Raw genomic sequence first — 18,712 nt, 5'->3', positions numbered from 1 at the left:
TTCAGTATGGAGTCCTAACAACTATATCTTGTGAGCTAGAATGGATTAATTATATTTTTGTGATATTCACACAGGACAATTTCCTACAATTATTATCCATTCGATCTTTCTATCAGTTGGTCGATGTCTTATAAAAAAACCAATTTCCATGCTTAAAATAATAATAAATATACATCATCGCGTTTGAGGGAAGGATGTTGAAATAATTGATATTACCATTGTTCGGTTACTTAGAATTTTCTCTTACATTTCTCTTATTATGTTTTATTATGTTTTGCCTATATACACAATATTTGTACACATACAAAACTGCAAGTAGCAATAAATTCCGTAGTTTTTCTTCTTCTAAAGTTTCTCTTTCTCGCTTCTCAACTCCTTGTCTACGTGAATGAGAAAACCATTCTTCTTAGAAAAGTTTGACACAACCGCTTTTACCTCTTTGCCCTTCCATGATTTTACTCTTTTACTCTTAATATGTTTTACCATATTCTTTAAGAGAAATAGAAAAAAAAGAAAAGAAATGAGGAAAGAAAGATAGATAGAAAAAAGAAGAAATAAATAAATAAATAAAACTGAGAAAAAAAAAGAAAAAGAGAAAGAAAGAGTAAGACAGAGAAAAAGAAAGAATATTATTTGTAAAAATATAAAAATAAATTTATAATTATGATTTCTTTTTATTTTAAAAAAATATATTGAAGTATGTTAATAATAACAACTTCAAATTTCCATCCAATTAAAGTTGTCGCATTAGTAAAAGAGAAAAAAAAAATATTTAAGAGACCATTTATTTACGTTGAAGTGATCAACCTAAAGAAAATTTATCTATTTTTATAAAGGATCCAAATCCAAAAATTCAAAATATAATGATATCAATGCAAGAAAATTAAAATATAGATATTTATCACAATTAAAAACATAAATTAAAGAATGAAAGGTTTCTTGAAGTTAAAAGCTATGGTGTAATTTAAAAGTCTATGTTACTATTGTCATCCTTTCTTGGGTTATAAGAAAACAGCAAGATAAATTTGAAGAACAAAATGAGAAAGAAATAAAGAAAGAACTGATCACTGAATTCATAGAAGCATTAAATAAGAGCATTTAAAAGAAGCAATTTGGCAGTGACAAATATAAAACTATTTTTGTTGAAAGTTGGAAGTAGCAAAGGAGAAGGGTAGTTGGAGTTGAGACGGAACCCAACAAATACTTAAACCACAATTCTTATATACATTGAAAGTGAACTGAAGAAAGAAATTAAGGAGAGACATAACTGCACCTTCGGATTCACCACCAGGATCAAGATAAATGTTTTTTCATTCTTTTCTTCATCACTCTTCTCATACAAATTTGTTTAGCCAGAAACTAAGCTTAACAAATAAAACATCAAAACTTCTTTTTTAGGTATCTTGTTTTGAAGGCAGTTTATTTTGGACAATTTCTTCCTGCAGCCTTATACTCTTCAAAAATATTGAAATTACCCTTTACCATTTTAGTGTTTCTGGAATAATAATTTCGTAAATAAAAGATATTTCCATAATAGAAAATCCAGAAGATAAAATTACTCTTGAAGACTTGTTGTGGTCCAAATGGTAGACCTCCTCCTGGGCCTTGGGACCCATGTCAAGACCTAGGTTTCTGATCGAGATTCTGTGTGATGGTTGTTCTTTGGGATTGTAGGTTTAGGATTTACTGTTTACTATTTAGGGTTATGATTTACTGTTTTTGAATTAAATATATACCTGTAGGAACAAAATAAATAATTTGACCAAAAACTAATTGTAAGTATAATTATTATTATATAAATTTACAAAGTTATCATATAGAATTTGCATAATATACAAAAATATACAAATTTTCTTAACTGCTTTTAAGGATATGCATTTTATATATATAATAAAGTCATATTTGACATCTAAATATAACTATAATGGTTGGCTCTAACAAATTCTTTAACATCATGAAAAAAAAAAGACTGCATAGAATAACTTACAATAAGTTCTTTATTCCTCAAAGATTGTTTTCACTTTACTGCTTGAATTTTTGTTACATATCAAGCCATTAATTTAATGAATAGTATATAACTTAAGTATATATATAAATGAATTTAAGCAATACACAACTTTTTGCATGAATTTTGTCTACTGCTATTTTTATTGATATCTAATAATGGTAGGATACTATATATGTCCTATATCCACCACTAGTAGTTCAAAATGTAATTAAACCAGTGTAAAATTATTTTATAATGATACCAAATGTTATCAAAGGATTATAATTTGAAACCCAATTAACATTAAATTTCGAATAGGAGTAGATTTTCGTGATGAAGTAAATAATGATACCTAATACTCTATAAACCTCTGCTAGTTTTTTCCTAACGTGATGAAGTAAGTAATGATACCTCATACTTTATAAACCTCTGCTAGTTTTTTCCTAACGTGGTGAGGCCATAATTATTAAATTCATAAATGACCCAAAATTGGAGTTTTTTTTTACATTTAACCTAATAATTACTACAGTTCGCCTAAGTATTTTTCAATCACATAAGTACAACAATGATCAAGGAACCAAAATACCAATTTCGAAAGTTTCATCACTTAACCTGCTGAGTGGGTAAAAATTAACAGGTAAGTGAGCACACGGTATAACACCTGAAACTCAAGGGATTCGATCTTCTATCACTTTCATATTTCCTTAAGATTAATTCCTCCACATAATGTGCACAGAAACTTGTCAACAACTACCCATTCGAAAGCGAAGATGAATGCAGTGAACTCCCTTTTTTAAGCTGCTGAGATGACACTACCTTGCAAAAATCCTGTCTTATTCCTCCTCCTCATCGTCTTCTTCGGGTGCCTCTTTCAGCCACTACAACATGAAACGTTAAATGGCTTACCCAAAAAAGTAATGCATCTTAAAGATAGTGAAAACGTGGGTAGCATAAAACCTAGTTCTGTAAGTGTGAAAAAACAAACAATGGTTGCTTACTTGAATGAATTTTTGGGCCTGCTTAACAAAAACTTTATCTGCCTCATCAGCATCTTTCTTCTCATCTTCCCAACTCAAAATAGCATTTTCTTCTATAACATCGTCATTGTACAAGTGGTGCAAAATCTGTAAGCAGCAATTAAGTCACAACATCAGAAAGAAAAGGCTAAAGTTAAAATGACAAACAGATACACAAGAATGAGCATGAGAACTTTCTGAAACCTTTCTTTAGCATCAAAATTCATTTCATAACGTTGTTAATTGATTTACTTTAGACAGAATACCAATGCGAAAGTTATTATGATTGATATTAAACTACTTTCTATTTGGGCAAAAAATATAACATTATTTGAAATTGAGTTCACCGTTTTAATTTTCCTATCAGATGTAACTTAAAACACCGCGTATTAACAAGCCTAATTTATGAACGATATAAAAAACCATTTAATAATTACGAAAGATAGCCACATTTATACTTCTGTGCATGATATTCCCACAAACAGAATGAGACATCAATAAACCTAACTGGCAGAAAATAAGCATACCGTTGTGAACAATGGTGCAAACTCGTTAGCTGACTCCAAACACATTTCTTCAAATTTAAGTATTACTTCAATCTGGTGTCAAATATTCAAAACAGATGAGCAGAGGGCTGGTTAGCAGGTAAGGTGCCACAAGGTATACAAATTCTATTATTCACAAAAAAACTAGACAATTCATAAAAGTAATTCATAATGATAAAAGATCTTTTATAACAACTCAAAGTTGATTAAACTAATTAAGCACTACAGGTTTCACACAATCAAAGATCTTTTAGCCTTTTCTCTTTCTTTACCCAACGTGTAATAATTCTCTCAAGAAATAGACTTTAAGCCTAAATCGAGCTTACAAAATCGGCATATAAAGTGAGATTTGCACTCACTTGTATACTATGAACCTACCTTATCTCTAGCCGATGTGAAATCTCCAACAAGTTTCAAAAAACAATCAAAATGCAAGTGTAAGATGTAATAACCAAGCTCAAAGATCACTCAGCAGCAAATCAATAAGAGATTTTATTTGATACAGCCACAAAAATCCTAACTTTAGCAGCCATGAAATAACACAAATTAAATAGTCCAAAACAAATTAAAAAATCCTAACAATGAAATAACTAACAGTTTATATAGTCCAAAACAAGTTAAAAATTACGTGAAGAACACAAAGTGCCATTCAACGCTAGAGTACTCCAGCCAACATGCAGAAATGAAAAACAGAGAGAATTGCATGATTAATTTTGCAATTTTGCAAAAGAAATTGATATCCTGAAACCTTATAAATGGACATTGAATGATGAAATCATGAGACAAAATATAAATTCTACAGAATGTTGAAGTGAAAAATAAAGAAAAATATTGACAAGATTATCAGTAAATCTTCTAATAAAATTTCTAAACAATTGAACATGAATCTCATGAACAAATGGAGAGAATTGACAGATACACCTGCTCATCTTTGTCATTCAGATAGGATGTAAGAGCCTTTTTCCACTTTGTAAATACAACCTGGACATTTTGAAGCAAACTATCTGAAAAATATTCATCCCAAACAATAATAAAATCAGTGAACAACCATTAAAAAATAATAAACAAAAAGATACAATTATAAATGAGTAACTTATTTTAAATGTCAATCAATCCCTGTACAAAGTGATAAAAAAGCAGGATGAGCAACAAACTCCAGTAGGAGAAGTCAGCTCCATGGATCACATAACACCATTGGACTCTATAAAAACAGTCTATAGGGTAAATTGTTTTTCCTCTAACACTTTTAAATAAAAATACTTCCATTTGACTCAATTTTTAACAAAAGAGCCTCCAGTTGATTAATTTATCCAAAATGAATATTTTGTTAATAGCATTCTCTGACAAGGTCAAGATGCTATGTTTTCCATGTTCAAATTCTAAAATAAATTCCACAAAATATTATAATTTAATTTGATAAGAAAGAAATACTATTTAAAGAAACAGATGGAAAATTTAAAAAAAATTATGTAACAAAAGAAAAAAAGGGAAAAGCTCACCAGCTGAACTATGGGGGATGTCTAAAGCATACTTCATCATGGCATAAAATAAAGCTCCGGCACAATCAGAAGTTTGTTTATTGTATGACAACCTACCACATAAATAAAGCCAATGTTACTACAAATTAAGACCCAGCTAATGCATGCTTACAGTGTAATCATATAATAAAATACCAAACTTGCAGAATGAAAATAGTTCAATACAAAAATACACACTTGCTGAAGATGTTATGCCTTCTAGACAAAAATTTTGTGAGAATCAGATGAAATGGTGTAGGTCAGGTCTAGATTCAAATTTTACTAATACATACAAGTGTATTACTTACTTCAAAGAATTGATTTCTAACATCAAATGGCTTTCTTGTATGTTTTCATGCACAGCCCTAAGAAAGGTTGCTTCAACCTGCAAATGATAGAGTATTTTTAAAATCTGATATCCACAGAATGCATCTGACACAGGTTTAAAGGCCAAAATTCTAACCTCTTTCTCAAAGTAATAACTGTCATCTCTAGAATCTTCATGATCATCATCATCTGAATCATTAGAATTAGGTTTCAGCTCTCCAGAAGGAGGGAGAAAACTGTCATCCTGAGCAAACTCCATATCATCTTCCATGGTTTTGATTGCCTCTAGAATTTTATCTTTAGGAATAGGTGCCACTGAGTGCCTCCACTCTTCTTCGTGGCCACCTTCACACGTTGACCAAACATGACCTGCCCCACCGATACCTAGCTGATCAACAAAAAAAGAGTGTAATGAGAAACAATAAATTCCCTAACCAAATCTTGGGGTTCATTTTGGTACTCCCTCGAAAAAAAGGAGTATGATATTGCGTTTTTTTTAATATCAATATTAGCCACTTATTTTGTTATTACAAGTAGTGTAAAAGGATATATTAAAGTTGGCAAGCAAGAGATAGAACAAGAGAAACTCAAATAATTTTACTTTTTTATTAGAAATCTAAGACTATTAGAGCAGAGAGAAAGGTAACCAGCCCAAATTACTAGCTTGTTTTGACCCTAAGCATAAAAAATATAAATTTATAGTCTCTAGAGGAGCAAATTAATGAGTTTAGTCCCCATGGTTAGTTGTCTTCAAGGACAAATCAAATTAACTTGGCTCATCTAAGCACCAAAGTGCATTAAATTTGCTCATTCACCTTTGGAGACTGATACTTACAATTTTTACTTACAGGGTCAAAACAATAATGTGGGGATAAGTACTGGGAACAAAATATTTAATGCTGGAGTATGTATCTTCCTAGTCCTAATTATCCTCTAATATCACCACATCTAAAATGGATCTACATATTTTAGTCCTAATTATAAGAAATATGGACCTATTTCAGATGTACTAATTGTTAAATCTCTTTTAAACCTTTATTTTATTGTAAAGTCCAGTTACTCATTCCCCATGTAAGTGGATGTATTTTGCCTCGAATGTCTAGTTAATTGAAGTAGTGTTTTGCTTAAGGAGCAGTAATTGATGGGAAATATTGATGACTTGGAATTAGAGGTGATTAAATTAGTGTCATTAAATATTTAAGTCTTATAATTTAGATTTCGACTAAACTCGATTCTATAAAACTAGTTTGTGAGGTCTTAGTTGATGTTAAATAATAGTAATTTGTTAATTTTTTAAAATGAATCTAAGCTTAATCTTCTTGACATATCAAGAACAAGTTAAGACATACTGAGATAGACAATGGAGAAAACGCATATCTAAAAGCCTTGTGTGACTAACCTGCGAAGCAGGACTAAAATTTGTCTCCAATACTTTTGAAGAAATCTCTATATCTGATTTATCCACCTGACTGCCTATGACTGCATACATGAAAAAAGTAATGAAAGATTTAGCATATGTTTTTATTCATATCAATCAATACACAGCACTGAAGCAAAATAAAATTGCTTACAATTTAACATTATATAGAAGCTACAATTATAATAGCTTATCGAGTGGATAACCACCCAATAGTTGAGTGCAGTATTCCTTCAGGACAAAAACGTTTTATGACAAATAAATTCTGAGATTTCCAGTAAGCAAATTATTATGACTCAAACTAACACAAGGTGTGTCATTGTTGATAAAAAGGAACAAAAAAATTGCATTCTTACCAACTAAGGCCCTCAACTTTCTTAAAATGTACTTTTATTAATAAACTGATGAGAAGACAGAATCATATTATTCAACAGATGAAAATAATATGAATAAAATGCATATAGCATGTATGTGCCTGATTATTTTACAATTAAGGATTCCTTAATTATCATAATAAAATTGTGGTCTTTCTACAATATTCTTCTCCCCAATAATTATTGGTTACCAATAAAAAGTGAAACGGTTAAAAAAGATAAATAATTAGATCTGACTAAGATCATTATTCAGTTTTTGACAGAGCATAATAGTGTCACTTGATCCATGTAACCAACAGAGCCTAGTGAGAAAAGGGATTTCGGGCCTTTAGGTCATTGTACTACCTGAATATATTGGCTCATCAAACTAAGAAAAACAATAAATATTTAACTCTCAATCAACCCCAGTTCAATCCAAACACATACAAAACCCCCCTACAAGAAATAAATTTATAGGTGGACAGACAGCAAAGAAACACATTCCAATCAAAGTAATTATTTATTAAATTTCCACCACAAGAATTTTCTTTTAAAGATTAACATAATCAATAAATCAACTCATATCTTAAACTATAGCAGCTAACAAGCTCAAAATACCAGTTTGAAGCATTAACAAATTTGAACTATGGCATGTGAAGTTATCAGTGGTAATAATTTTGGTTTTAGAAGCTAAAAATTATCACTCTGATTTTGTTAACTCCAGGCAATATTTAAAATAATATGCTATAAATATCACATTTTGCAAAGCTATTTATTTAATTTAATATAAGGAGAATAAAGAATCAGCATATATCTCCAGGGCACAGTTCAAAGTTTCACAAAAATTCAGCAATACCACTAGTGCTATCAGCATATTCAAGCTCCTCGTCACTGTCCTCCTCAATTGGCTGCTGAAAAAGAGATACTTTCGAATATGGAGGAACAACAAACTCTGGCCCAACTACAACCTGGAAGCATAAAATTTGTGGATGCATCAAAAGCTGTATGTATGCATAATAGATTATTGACAAAAGACAATGTCTATATATTTCAATCTCACAGTGACTAGTTGAAATAAACAAGCAAGACACCAAGTGAATTTCTTATTAGACAATAATATCTCGGTCAAGAAAATGAAAGTAAATTGTTAGATTCATATCTATACAGCATAAGAAAAAAATAATAGCAATTCCACTCCTATAGCAAATTTACTCTCCTTAATATCTTGAATTTCAATAGGAATTTAAAAAAAAAATCATAAATGGTTTAAATAATCTTATGTCACTATTTAAACTGTTGATAAATCCAAAATATAATTTATATATTTTAAGATATTTATTTATTTTGAATTTGAATTGCAAAAATACACACCTATCTGTGCAATACACAGGCTAAGATAAGAAAAACTTATCTGTGTAATAATTAACATTACAACACTGATAGAAAACAAAAAAACTAAAGACTTCAATTGTTCTCAAGCCTTTCTTTTGGTTTGAAAACACTCTGTTTCTGGAAGCCACTTTGGGCATCAAGAAATCTGAGTCTGGTGGCCGCACTTAAGGGAGATAAACTCCCTGTGCCAATAAGCCTATTTTCTTCATTCAAAAACCTGAACCCTATACCTTACATAACATCAGAGTAACTATGCTCCTTGATAAACCAAGTTTTGGTACATGATGCTCAGATTTAATGACAACATAACTATTTTGGTGAAGTATAAAATCGTTTTAAAATTAAGAAATTCTAGCTAAAGGCATGGTATAGATAGAACAAGGATACAAACCTTAAAAGACAAAATAACACCAGGTTCCAGAACAGCCCCTGACTTTATAATCACCCCATCACATACAATTGCATGCTGGAGTTTACAGCCATCTTCTATGCTGATATTATCCCATATATAGCATCCCTCTATGATAACATTTGACCCAATTTTACATCCTTCTCCAATTACTGAATTTGAAATTTTAGTATTATTCCCAATTTTGGTGCCAGATCCGATGACAGTAAAAGGGCCAATAACAGCAGACTGTGATTGTGATATTTCTGAAAGTAGAGAAAATTGTCAAAACAGAACAAGTGTATTAAAATAGATAAAATTGGTAAAAAATAGTTTTGGCACAACAAAAGCTTGTTTGTAGCAAATGAATGAGCAATATCAAGCAAACAGACAAACATAATCATTGATTGAAAGTTGAAACGGTACCCAGTATACATCATATTATCATGTAATATTATGCACAGCTACCCAGCCCACCTATCCGACAAAAAATTCCATCCATACCTAAAGCACGGTACATTCCTTGTCGTTCAAGTTTAGTAGCTGTGTGGCCAAAATTCATTACATCTGGCACCAGTGGATATGTCCATCGATGAATTATATCCTTGCTAACAGTGTCATAACTTCGGAAATTATCAATCCTTGCAGCATAGTCTGAGTGGATTTCATGAACAAAAATTTTGTACCCCATTATCTGAAAGAAATGTATGGTCAATATTTTACATGGAGTAGAGAGAATAAAATAATTTAAAGAATATTTGTAATAGATGAACATAATGATGAGCTTGGATACAGAAAGATTCGAAGACAGGAAATGCCTAAGTTAGACTAGTTGGGTCCAATGCATGTCCAAAAAATTTGTTGGAAAAGTGTCGTAGCATAGAAGTAGGATACTATTGAAGTTCCAACACATGCAAACACACTATCAATACAAAAAAGCACTGTGTTTAATATGTGCTCATCAATACGACTCCTCTGAAGGAATATCTCGGGTCCATAGGAGATAAAATTTCTTTGTACTCTGCCAATTATATATGAAAACAAAAATATTGAAAGCATAAGTTTTTCCTTCCAAGAAGGACTTAAGAAAGAACTTCAGAATCTAATTACAGGATCCATAGTACCAAAACAAAAAGTATCTAAATTTAGCACATGGAAGAGAAATTACATCATCAACAAGCAATCCCTTGACAAAATGACGCCGTAGATGTTGGTAGTCAAAATTGTCTGTAAATAGGCTAAGTACTTCTGGCGAGCAGATGTCAATGTAACAATCCTGCAGATAAGATATTGCTAACATTATGACCTCAAAAAAATTTAAAAGGTTGTAACAGGCAAGAGATATGACCCACAATATACTAGCACCAGCTATAATAACAACAGTAAAGAGTTTATTAACAAACTGAAAAACAACTTATATAGGTAAAATGTTCAGTTGAGAATCAATAGATTATTCCAGGGCACCCAATCATGTGATAAACATCAGTGGAACCAATTAATTGTTGCTAAACCGTAAATTTTCATGGAATGAATTTAAAATAACAATTTGGTCCAGGAATTAGTAATGTGCTCTTTTTACGAAAAAGTGCCAGCAATCGAATTCCTTTGTTCACAAGAAGTAAAGTTGAATGCTAACAGAAATATCTGAAGAGTTCAACCTGCTTATCATGATGCAGAGAGAGTGAAGGATTATCAACAAGCAATGACTTGTCAAGATGTAATGTCCCTCTTGATTGGTCTGCCCTATCCTCGTAATACACAAGCTGCTTGGTATTAGGATCAATAGCCATAAAAAGTTCATCAGTACCCAGTCGAGATTGATGGATAGCTGGATTAGGTTTTGAACGTTTAATGACCATAGTCATTACTGCATTATTATCTTTCTTCCTCCTTTCTTTATGTTCTAGAAGAGCCTGAGTAAGCGACATGTTGCTTACAGTATCTCCACTGATAAGGATAAAGTCTCCATGTATCTTCAACATAACAAATAATTCAAAAGTGTTACTAACAATACTTAAAAGTCACAACTCAGAAAGTAAGCAATGGCATGATATGGAAAGAGTGGTGAATATTTTTTAAAAATGCAGTTAATCGTTAATTTTACTATAGACTGGCAGTGGCTCACATGTAAGGCTCTAAATTTTCCTTTTAAAAACCCTATAAAAAGAGCATGCAGAAATTTTCATAGTAAATCTATATTTCTTTAAATAAATTTGAATTAAAGAATAGCAAGGTAATAATAATAATGGATTGTCATTATGCTCCAAAAACCTAGTGTCTTGTTTGTGATAAAAAGAAACAAATATGTAAAATTGCAATAACCTTATCTATTGCAGACTACGAGTTAGTTAGGGGTCTTTACAAAGTAGGAGACGCAAATTCTGAAAGAGTTTAACATTTATGCACTATCAGGAACATATAGTTACACTGTCAACAAACAAAAAATCATGGTAAATATGATTTTCAAGGCAACTATTCTAAACTTTAACGAACTCATCGTACATGTCAAATTATGATTAGATGACAATGTAAAAGCAGCAAGAACATGTCCAACTGAAAACCAGTCCTAATTAAGAACAACCATTGTTTAACAACTATTCTGATATGAAATTTTTTTTAAGCCTTGCAACACACTGCCTCTATTGCATCCATACAAGAGCGTGCAAAAATTAAAACGAGAGTCGAAAAGAAGCCATACCACATTGCGCTCGTAGATTACGCGTAGCGCATCTCCGGCGCTGACAGAGTTCTGCGATTCTATAGTCGCCACCGTGAAATTCGGTTGAGATAGCCACTCGGATTTCTCGAGGTAGTTAATGACCTGCTTGGAGTGAGAACAGCAGAATACGAAAACCTCTTCGACGCCGGCGGATTCGAGCCAAGTCAGCGTGTAATTTATCATCGGAACATTCACGAGCGGAAGCAGCACCTTCAAAACCACGAAAACCGAAAGAATAAAGAAACAGAAAATGCAGGTTTTCGGAGGAAGATTAAAGAGTGTGGGAAGATTACTTTGGGGCGTTCGAGCGTGATAGGTCTGAACTTAGTAGTGAAACTATCAGCCAAGAGAATGGCCTGCAACGGAACCCGCACCAGTTCGTCGGGGTCCTCGGAAACCCTAGCGCCGCTTTTCTTCTGTGCGCCCATTTTATTTTGATTTGGATTTCAACTCTGTTTTGCCTAATATTGGCACTGGCGATTCAGAAAGAAGTGATATCAGGAATTGTAAGAACGGAGAGGAGAAAACCTGGAGAATTAATTAACACAACTTTGCAGTGGCTACAATGGAGTAAGTATGGCTTTATTGTTCAATTTTATTCCGATATCTATTTCTCCTCTGCTTCGATTCTCTTCTGTCTTCTGCCACACTACAATTCTCAGTCAAAAATGTTTTCTAACAACAAGAAATTCATCGGGCCGGAACTAGATTCTTTTGGGTGTTTCTTCCTGCACCTTATCAAAACGCTTCCCGCAACCCATAAATTTTTAAAAGACGATTTTATCCTTTTAAATGACTTTTGGATTACCATTTTCAAAAGTTTCTGGAATATCCCTTTCCAGAATTTATGAAATGTATTTTCGATGGAAAGAAACAGAATTTGTGGAAAACATTTTTCAGAAGGGATTTCTGAAATAATTTGTTCAGAACATATATAACATATTTTGAAATGTATTATGAAAAGAGTTTTTTAGAATAATTTTTTTCATAACATAAATAACATATTTTGAAATGTATTTTTCAATATGTATTCTGAAAAGAGCCTTTTTAGAATGAGAATAAATTAGATGTTATATTTTCATCATTTCACTAAATGACAAGATGCAAGAAGAACTTTAGTAGGATGCAGGACAAAATATTCATTCTTTTTTTCCGATTTCAGTAGAAACGACGAAAATGTTTTTAAATAAAATAGGAGTATAAATAAAAATATATTATGCATTCTCTTTTTCGAAATATGTTTTTGATTATTAATATTTAACATTTGTTATCAAAATTTTAGTTACGTATTTTAGATTTTAAATTAAATTGATTAAATTAATAACACATTTTTTATCATTTTAAAGAGTAATAAATTACTTTCAAAAACTAATTTTTCTTACAATAATACTACACCGTTACAAGGTTTCGGTACACACTAATATAACTTGGTCGGGAAAAAGTAAAGTAACATTTCACTAAGGATTATTTAATTTTTCTATCTCAATACGTGTAAATGTTTTTTTTCCAAATAATAATATGTTATCTTATTTCCAAAATTTCAATAATAATATGAACCTAAATAATCACTTTATTTAAAAAATGTTGGATTAAGTATACAGTCATATTTTTTAATTTGTGATCCATTACTAAAAAAATTCGAGTGTTTCTTCCTCACAAATTTTTTAAGAAGTGTTATAATCAATCAATAATTTATTCACTGTATAATTAATATTGATTTTCAGTACTCAAAAAAATTAAGACAATGCATCTTAAAATAAGATTTGACAAAATCTATAATAGTAATAAAAGTACAAAAAATAAATAATAAATAATAATAAAATAATCTTAAATGGTAACATACGATATATACACCAAAGGCTTCTATTATGATTCGTGTTCTCTGTTTGTGTTTGTGATCCCCGCATTGCACGCTTCTTTGTCTCCCTTTGTCTCTTCTTTCTCAGCGATTCTTATCTTTCTCCGACTTTTTCTCTTCTGCTTCAATCAAACAAATATCTGCAACATTCTCTCCACACATTATTCATTATTCATTATTCTCTCTGTTTCCCTTCCTCGTTTCGTTTGCACCATTGCATGCATATCGCTTCAGACTAAAAACTTCCCATTCTCTCTTAGTTTCCACGTTAATTGCTCTTAAATTCATCGGCATCTTGCAGCCAAGCGTTCTGGTGAGTGTTTTACGTAATTTCATGTTCTTTATATCACGTGAATTAATGTTGAACACATGGTAAGAATAATGTTTCTATTACGTGTTTTCCAATGGTTGTGTGCAATTAGTTTTACGTGCACGTATATATCTTGATCTTTTGTTCTTCCTGCAGAGATTTTAATATGTTCTTGCAAAATATTTAGGATCCAAAGATCATTAAGGAGGGTGTTAAAATGTGTACATCTCCAAGGCATTATATATATTCGGGTTTGGTTTGTAAAGTGAAGTTGGAAGTTGCTTAATCTCAACAAAGAAAATCTGAATTTGGTAGCAAAGAAGTTCGGCAATTGGGGTTTGACAGAATGGGTACTGAATTAAGCTACGCTCTTTCAAAACTGCATATGCTATCCACTTCAGATTATGCCTCCGTTGTGTCCATGAACATTTTTGTGGCTCTGCTTTGTGCTTGCATTGTCATTGGCCATCTTCTTGAGGAGAATCGGTGGGTGAATGAGTCCATCACTGCACTTTTGATAGTAAGTGTCATCATTTCATAAATTAGTTAATTTACTATGAACGAATTGGTATACATATACACACATGTAAATTTTGTAATATAAATAACTCTGTCAATTTATTGCTATTTGCAGGGTATTTGCACTGGGGTAGTCATTTTGTTGCTAAGTCGCGGCAAAAGCTCGCATCTTCTAGTTTTCAGTGAAGATCTTTTCTTTATATACCTTCTGCCTCCGATCATATTTAATGCAGGGTAAAGCTTTTAGCACCAACTTCTAGCTGTCTAATGATAATGAGGATAAAGTGGTTGACTCTGTATTTGTCATCGTCTACTTAATTAGATACAATGAAAATTGACCGATTTCTTGTGGGATGTTATTTTTTACTTTCCTGGTTTTTTGTTGTTCTTTTACTATACATAAGTGATGTTATTATATATTTATTCCAGGTTTCAAGTGAAAAAGAAACAGTTCTTTGTTAACTTCATGACCATCATGCTGTTTGGAGCTGTTGGTACATTAATAAATTGTAGCATTATAACTTTCGGTATGCCTTTTCCCTTTACATGGATTTCTTATGCTGTTCTCCAAAATTTAAAATTACGACAAAAAAATTGGCATTTCAGATAGTGCCAACCTAAATTTGTTTAGTAATTATTTTCATTGAAGTATTTAGATTCTTATCTGACTTAATTTTCGAAGCATTGTTTCAGGTGTCATACAAATTTTTAAGAGAATGGGTGTTGGTAACTCACTGGAGATAGGAGATTATCTAGGTATAATAATATTATTCAATCTCATCTATTTGGCTACTTGTCAATGGAAAATGTATTTGTGACTGACTCCATATTTAAAAAATATTCAGCAATTGGAGCCATATTTGCTGCAACAGATTCTGTGTGCACATTGCAGGTTTGAAACTATATGTGTCTTTTTCACAATGTTATAGCAACAACCAAGATGTGAATGCTGAGTACTGAACTTATAAATTATGTTGTTGCAGGTGCTAAACCAGGATGAGACACCTTTACTATACAGCCTTGTGTTTGGCGAGGGTGTTGTGAATGATGCAACATCTGTTGTGCTTTTCAATGCAATCAAAAGTTTTGATCTCAACATAATTGACCACAGAATTGGTTTGCATTTTTTCGGCAATTTCTTCTACCTGTTTATCGCAAGCACCTTGCTTGGGGTCTTGGTAACCACCTTGCTCCCTCTAACTCTCTAGTGTAAACGTCACACAATCACAAGATGTAACTCATCAGTTATCACTCAGTACAAACTGATACTTTCATTTACTTAATATATTGATATTACTGGATGTTTCACTGTGAAGTATCTAATCCCTCAAAAAGTTATTAGAAACACATATATGTGTGTGTGAGACATGAAAACATGAAAACATGAAAAATATAGAAACATAAAACTATTGACCCTTAATGGGCTAAAAAATAGAAATTATCGAGAAGATTACACTATCTCTATCTTAAAAAATAGAAAGCAATTATGATGAGAACAATTTATAATTTTACTTGTTCTTGGTAATGTCGACTAATCATGTCCCAGATCTGGATTTGTAGAGTAGTAATTAAATACTTTATGATTTTTTATACATATTTGGATATGTACTTATTGTTTCCTGTATATTTTTAGAATATTTGCATTATGTGTGCATCATAGGGTCTGATATGTCCATATCACCTTGCAGGCAGGTCTACTCAGCGCTTACATTATTAAAACGCTGTATATTGGCAGGTATGTTGAGAGAATTGTTTTTCTTTTACCATCATTATTGTCGTTCAGCAGCTACTATGATAGTCTTTCATTGTTTTATATTCTATATGCAGTTAATATGATGTTTTTTTTTCGGTAAGGAAAATACTTTCATTACCTTATTTTACTACAGGGGAATCTCTTATTTACCTGTGGTCTTTGTATGTTTTATCTTGATCACCAGTTTTCTAAACCTACCATAAAAAATTGTAAGAATTGTTTAGGTGCTCAACAAATTGCTCACTCAATATTACAGGCACTCTACAGATCGCGAGGTTGCTCTTATGATGTTAATGGCATATCTTTCCTACATTCTGGCTGAAGTAAGTTTGAAGAACGTACAGACTCCATTGTGGAGTTTTTCCTTGATGAGCTCTATCTCTATCTATTCTTTTGGTTGACATTAACTAGTGGGGGCTCTGATGTATATAAATGTACTGCAGTTATGGTATCTGAGTGGCATTCTCACTGTATTCTTCTGTGGGATTGTTATGTCACATTATACTTGGCATAATGTGACTGAGAGCTCGAGAATCACTACCAAGTATATCTTCAATCAGATTCTTCAAACTATATATGGATCTATTGGGGGTTGTAAAACTGTCTAATTTGTTTTGTCTTGCTGTCACAGACACGCTTTTGCAACTCTCTCATTTGTTCTTGAAACCTTTATCTTCCTTTATGTTGGTATGGATGCGTTGGACATTGAAAAGTGGAGGTTTGTAAGCGATAGGTAAGTCCTGCATTCTGTCAGAGACTAGGCTAGTGAAAATAATCATCAACACCTTGCCCTTTTTTACTTACGAAGACTGTTAAATCATGTATCTCCTAGTTAAAAATGGTTTCCTCAAAAGTTTATTTTAATTAGTTTAGAAAACAACTCGTTTACCTCACTCGGTTTCTTCTGCAGGCCGAAAACATCTGTTGCTGTTAGTTCAGTATTATTGGGCCTAGTACTTGCCGGAAGAGCAGCATTTGTTTTTCCCCTATCCTTCTTATCAAACCTCACTAAAAAGTCTGAAAGTGAAAAAATAAGTTTCAGTGAGCAGGTATGGCTACATTTCTGTCAGAATATTTTCTTACAGGATTTCTTGGGATGTTGAAAAAGTTTCCATTATTCCTTGCTTTAGGTGATCATTTGGTGGGCTGGTCTTATGAGAGGTGCTGTTTCAATGGCACTTGCCTATAATCAGGTAAGATCAATGTTGCTCATTTGGAGATGATACTATTTTTGCAAAATTAGTGTTAATGGTCAGTTAATAAAGGCGAAGAAAACAGAATAGCAGTTAATGTACATTTTACCTTTGATATGATTTAAGTTTCTAAGAAAATGATACTCTTGTAAAATGCAGTTCACCTTGTCCGGTCACACTGAACTGCGAACCAATGCCATCATGATCACCAGCACCATCACTGTTGTGCTTGTCAGCACAATGGTAAGACACATACGTTTTGTAAATTTCTGATATCATATCTCAGTGTTCACATAAAGATATTTTGCCTTTTGCTTTCTGCTTTGCTGATAAGTATGAACCATATGATAATTGAGGTAGCTAACATGATAGGAAATGTAAAATCCACCTCAATAATATGCTTAAACGTAAACTATCTCAAATATAGCTCTGTTGTGGGAGATTTGGGATCTGTAAAACACGATACCTCAGTTTCAAAAGAAAATTCACCACATGAGGCTGACAATTTAATTACAACGTGTCAGGTGTTTGGTTTGATGACGAAGCCACTCATAAGGTTTTTGCTGCCGGTTAGTCCACCTCCGAAACGCAAAAACAGCTTGGCAAATATGGAATCATCCAATAATCCTCCGAAATCAATCACTGTGCCCTTTCTTGGAGGCTCTCATGATTCTGAAAACGAACTTGATAGCAATGAAGATCATCGTCCAAGAACTATTCGTGCCTTACTAAGCACTTCAACACATAACGTTCATCGCTTATGGCGTACGTTTGATAATTCAATCATGCGTCCAGTCTTTGGTGGTAGGGGATTTGTTCCTGTGGCTCCTACCTCGCCAACTGAAGGCAGCGGTAACATTCAACAGTGGCATTAAGAAGATTGCCCAGAAAAGTGTAATATAGTAGATCGAAAATTTTGAGCACATGAAGCAACGCATGTACAAAAACCGCGTTATATTTGGTCGAGTTCTTTTGGGTAGTGAGAAAACATTGTGCCATGGGTTCTATTTCATTTTGACCATACTACGGTTGATTCCCTGTGAAAGTTATGCCGGTAGTGTAAGAATTGTAAATTCAGTTATGAACCCATTTTATTTATTTATTTTATAAGCTAAGATTTTTGAGAATTACTTATTACTTTCTATTCTAGAACCACTTTCTTTGTATGCAGCCAAAAACGACTTATTTCAATATATGTTTGATTCGGTAGGAAAGAATGATATTTGGAGGAATGTATCATAATGAAAACTGAATAATTATATCATTTTATGACTTCCGCTTCCTGATTCCCCAATTCAATATCCAAAAAATGAATTTAACATTTTTATCCCATTTTTTCAGACTCATTTCATTTGTTTATCTCCTATTACTTTTATTTGACCAATTCATCATGAAAACCTCGCATTACTCTAACATCA

General features: G+C 32.2%; 2 protein-coding genes across 3 annotated transcripts; one reads left to right on the top strand and one right to left on the bottom strand.

The window, feature by feature from the left end:
* Window positions 1-2,439: 2,439 nt before the first annotated feature.
* LOC137831740 (uncharacterized) lies at window positions 2,440-12,422 on the bottom strand. The gene is made up of 15 exons (XM_068639541.1): window positions 11,955-12,422; window positions 11,641-11,871; window positions 10,601-10,915; window positions 10,111-10,218; window positions 9,447-9,636; window positions 8,946-9,208; window positions 8,019-8,130; window positions 6,792-6,871; window positions 5,529-5,780; window positions 5,374-5,450; window positions 5,048-5,139; window positions 4,470-4,552; window positions 3,531-3,602; window positions 2,986-3,111; window positions 2,440-2,865 (listed from the first exon to the last, which is right to left on the bottom strand). Exons 1-15 carry the CDS (start codon window positions 12,087-12,089, stop codon window positions 2,821-2,823), a joined length of 2,181 nt encoding a protein of 726 aa, XP_068495642.1. The 5' UTR covers window positions 12,090-12,422; the 3' UTR covers window positions 2,440-2,820.
* Window positions 12,423-13,536: 1,114 nt separating this feature from the next.
* On the top strand, window positions 13,537-18,565 carry LOC137831750 (sodium/hydrogen exchanger 1). Of its 2 annotated transcripts, none has more exons than XM_068639555.1 (15): window positions 13,537-13,832; window positions 14,017-14,349; window positions 14,464-14,582; window positions 14,778-14,875; window positions 15,042-15,104; window positions 15,194-15,240; window positions 15,332-15,526; window positions 16,037-16,083; window positions 16,358-16,424; window positions 16,545-16,645; window positions 16,733-16,834; window positions 17,012-17,150; window positions 17,232-17,294; window positions 17,454-17,537; window positions 17,819-18,565. In XM_068639555.1, exons 2-15 carry the CDS (start codon window positions 14,176-14,178, stop codon window positions 18,167-18,169), a joined length of 1,650 nt encoding a protein of 549 aa, XP_068495656.1. In that variant the 5' UTR covers window positions 13,537-13,832; window positions 14,017-14,175; the 3' UTR covers window positions 18,170-18,565. The 2 variants fall into 2 exon arrangements, with proteins under 2 accessions (XP_068495656.1, XP_068495655.1); XM_068639554.1 differs by having other exon boundaries at window positions 13,704-13,832; window positions 13,986-14,349; window positions 17,819-18,430.
* The last annotated feature ends 147 nt before the right edge of the window (window positions 18,566-18,712 follow it).

Source organism: Phaseolus vulgaris, chromosome 6 (genome assembly GCF_000499845.2).
Source record: "Phaseolus vulgaris cultivar G19833 chromosome 6, P. vulgaris v2.0, whole genome shotgun sequence".
NCBI classification, from domain to species: domain Eukaryota; kingdom Viridiplantae; phylum Streptophyta; class Magnoliopsida; order Fabales; family Fabaceae; genus Phaseolus; species Phaseolus vulgaris.
Note: the sequence above shows the minus strand (reverse complement) of the source record. Positions and strands in the feature narration are given on the sequence as shown.

What these genes read in the sequence shown, in the direction of transcription:
- LOC137831750 (XM_068639555.1), top strand. Translation starts at nt 14,176, where the DNA reads ATGGGTACTGAATTAAGCTACGCTCTTTCAAAACTGCATATGCTATCC. An exon ending in AGCTCGAGAATCACTACCAA is followed by an intron (nt 16,646 to 16,732) that starts GTATATCTTCAA and finishes TTGCTGTCACAG; the next exon opens with ACACGCTTTTGCAACTCTCT. An exon ending in TTGTGCTTGTCAGCACAATG is followed by an intron (nt 17,538 to 17,818) that starts GTAAGACACATA and finishes ACAACGTGTCAG; the next exon opens with GTGTTTGGTTTGATGACGAA.
- LOC137831740 (XM_068639541.1), bottom strand. Translation starts at nt 12,089, where the DNA reads ATGGGCGCACAGAAGAAAAGCGGCGCTAGGGTTTCCGAGGACCCCGAC. An exon ending in CTCTGCATCATGATAAGCAG is followed by an intron (nt 10,219 to 10,600) that starts GTTGAACTCTTC and finishes TCTTATCTGCAG; the next exon opens with GATTGTTACATTGACATCTG. An exon ending in AGGCCCAAAAATTCATTCAA is followed by an intron (nt 2,866 to 2,985) that starts GTAAGCAACCAT and finishes TTCATGTTGTAG; the next exon opens with TGGCTGAAAGAGGCACCCGA.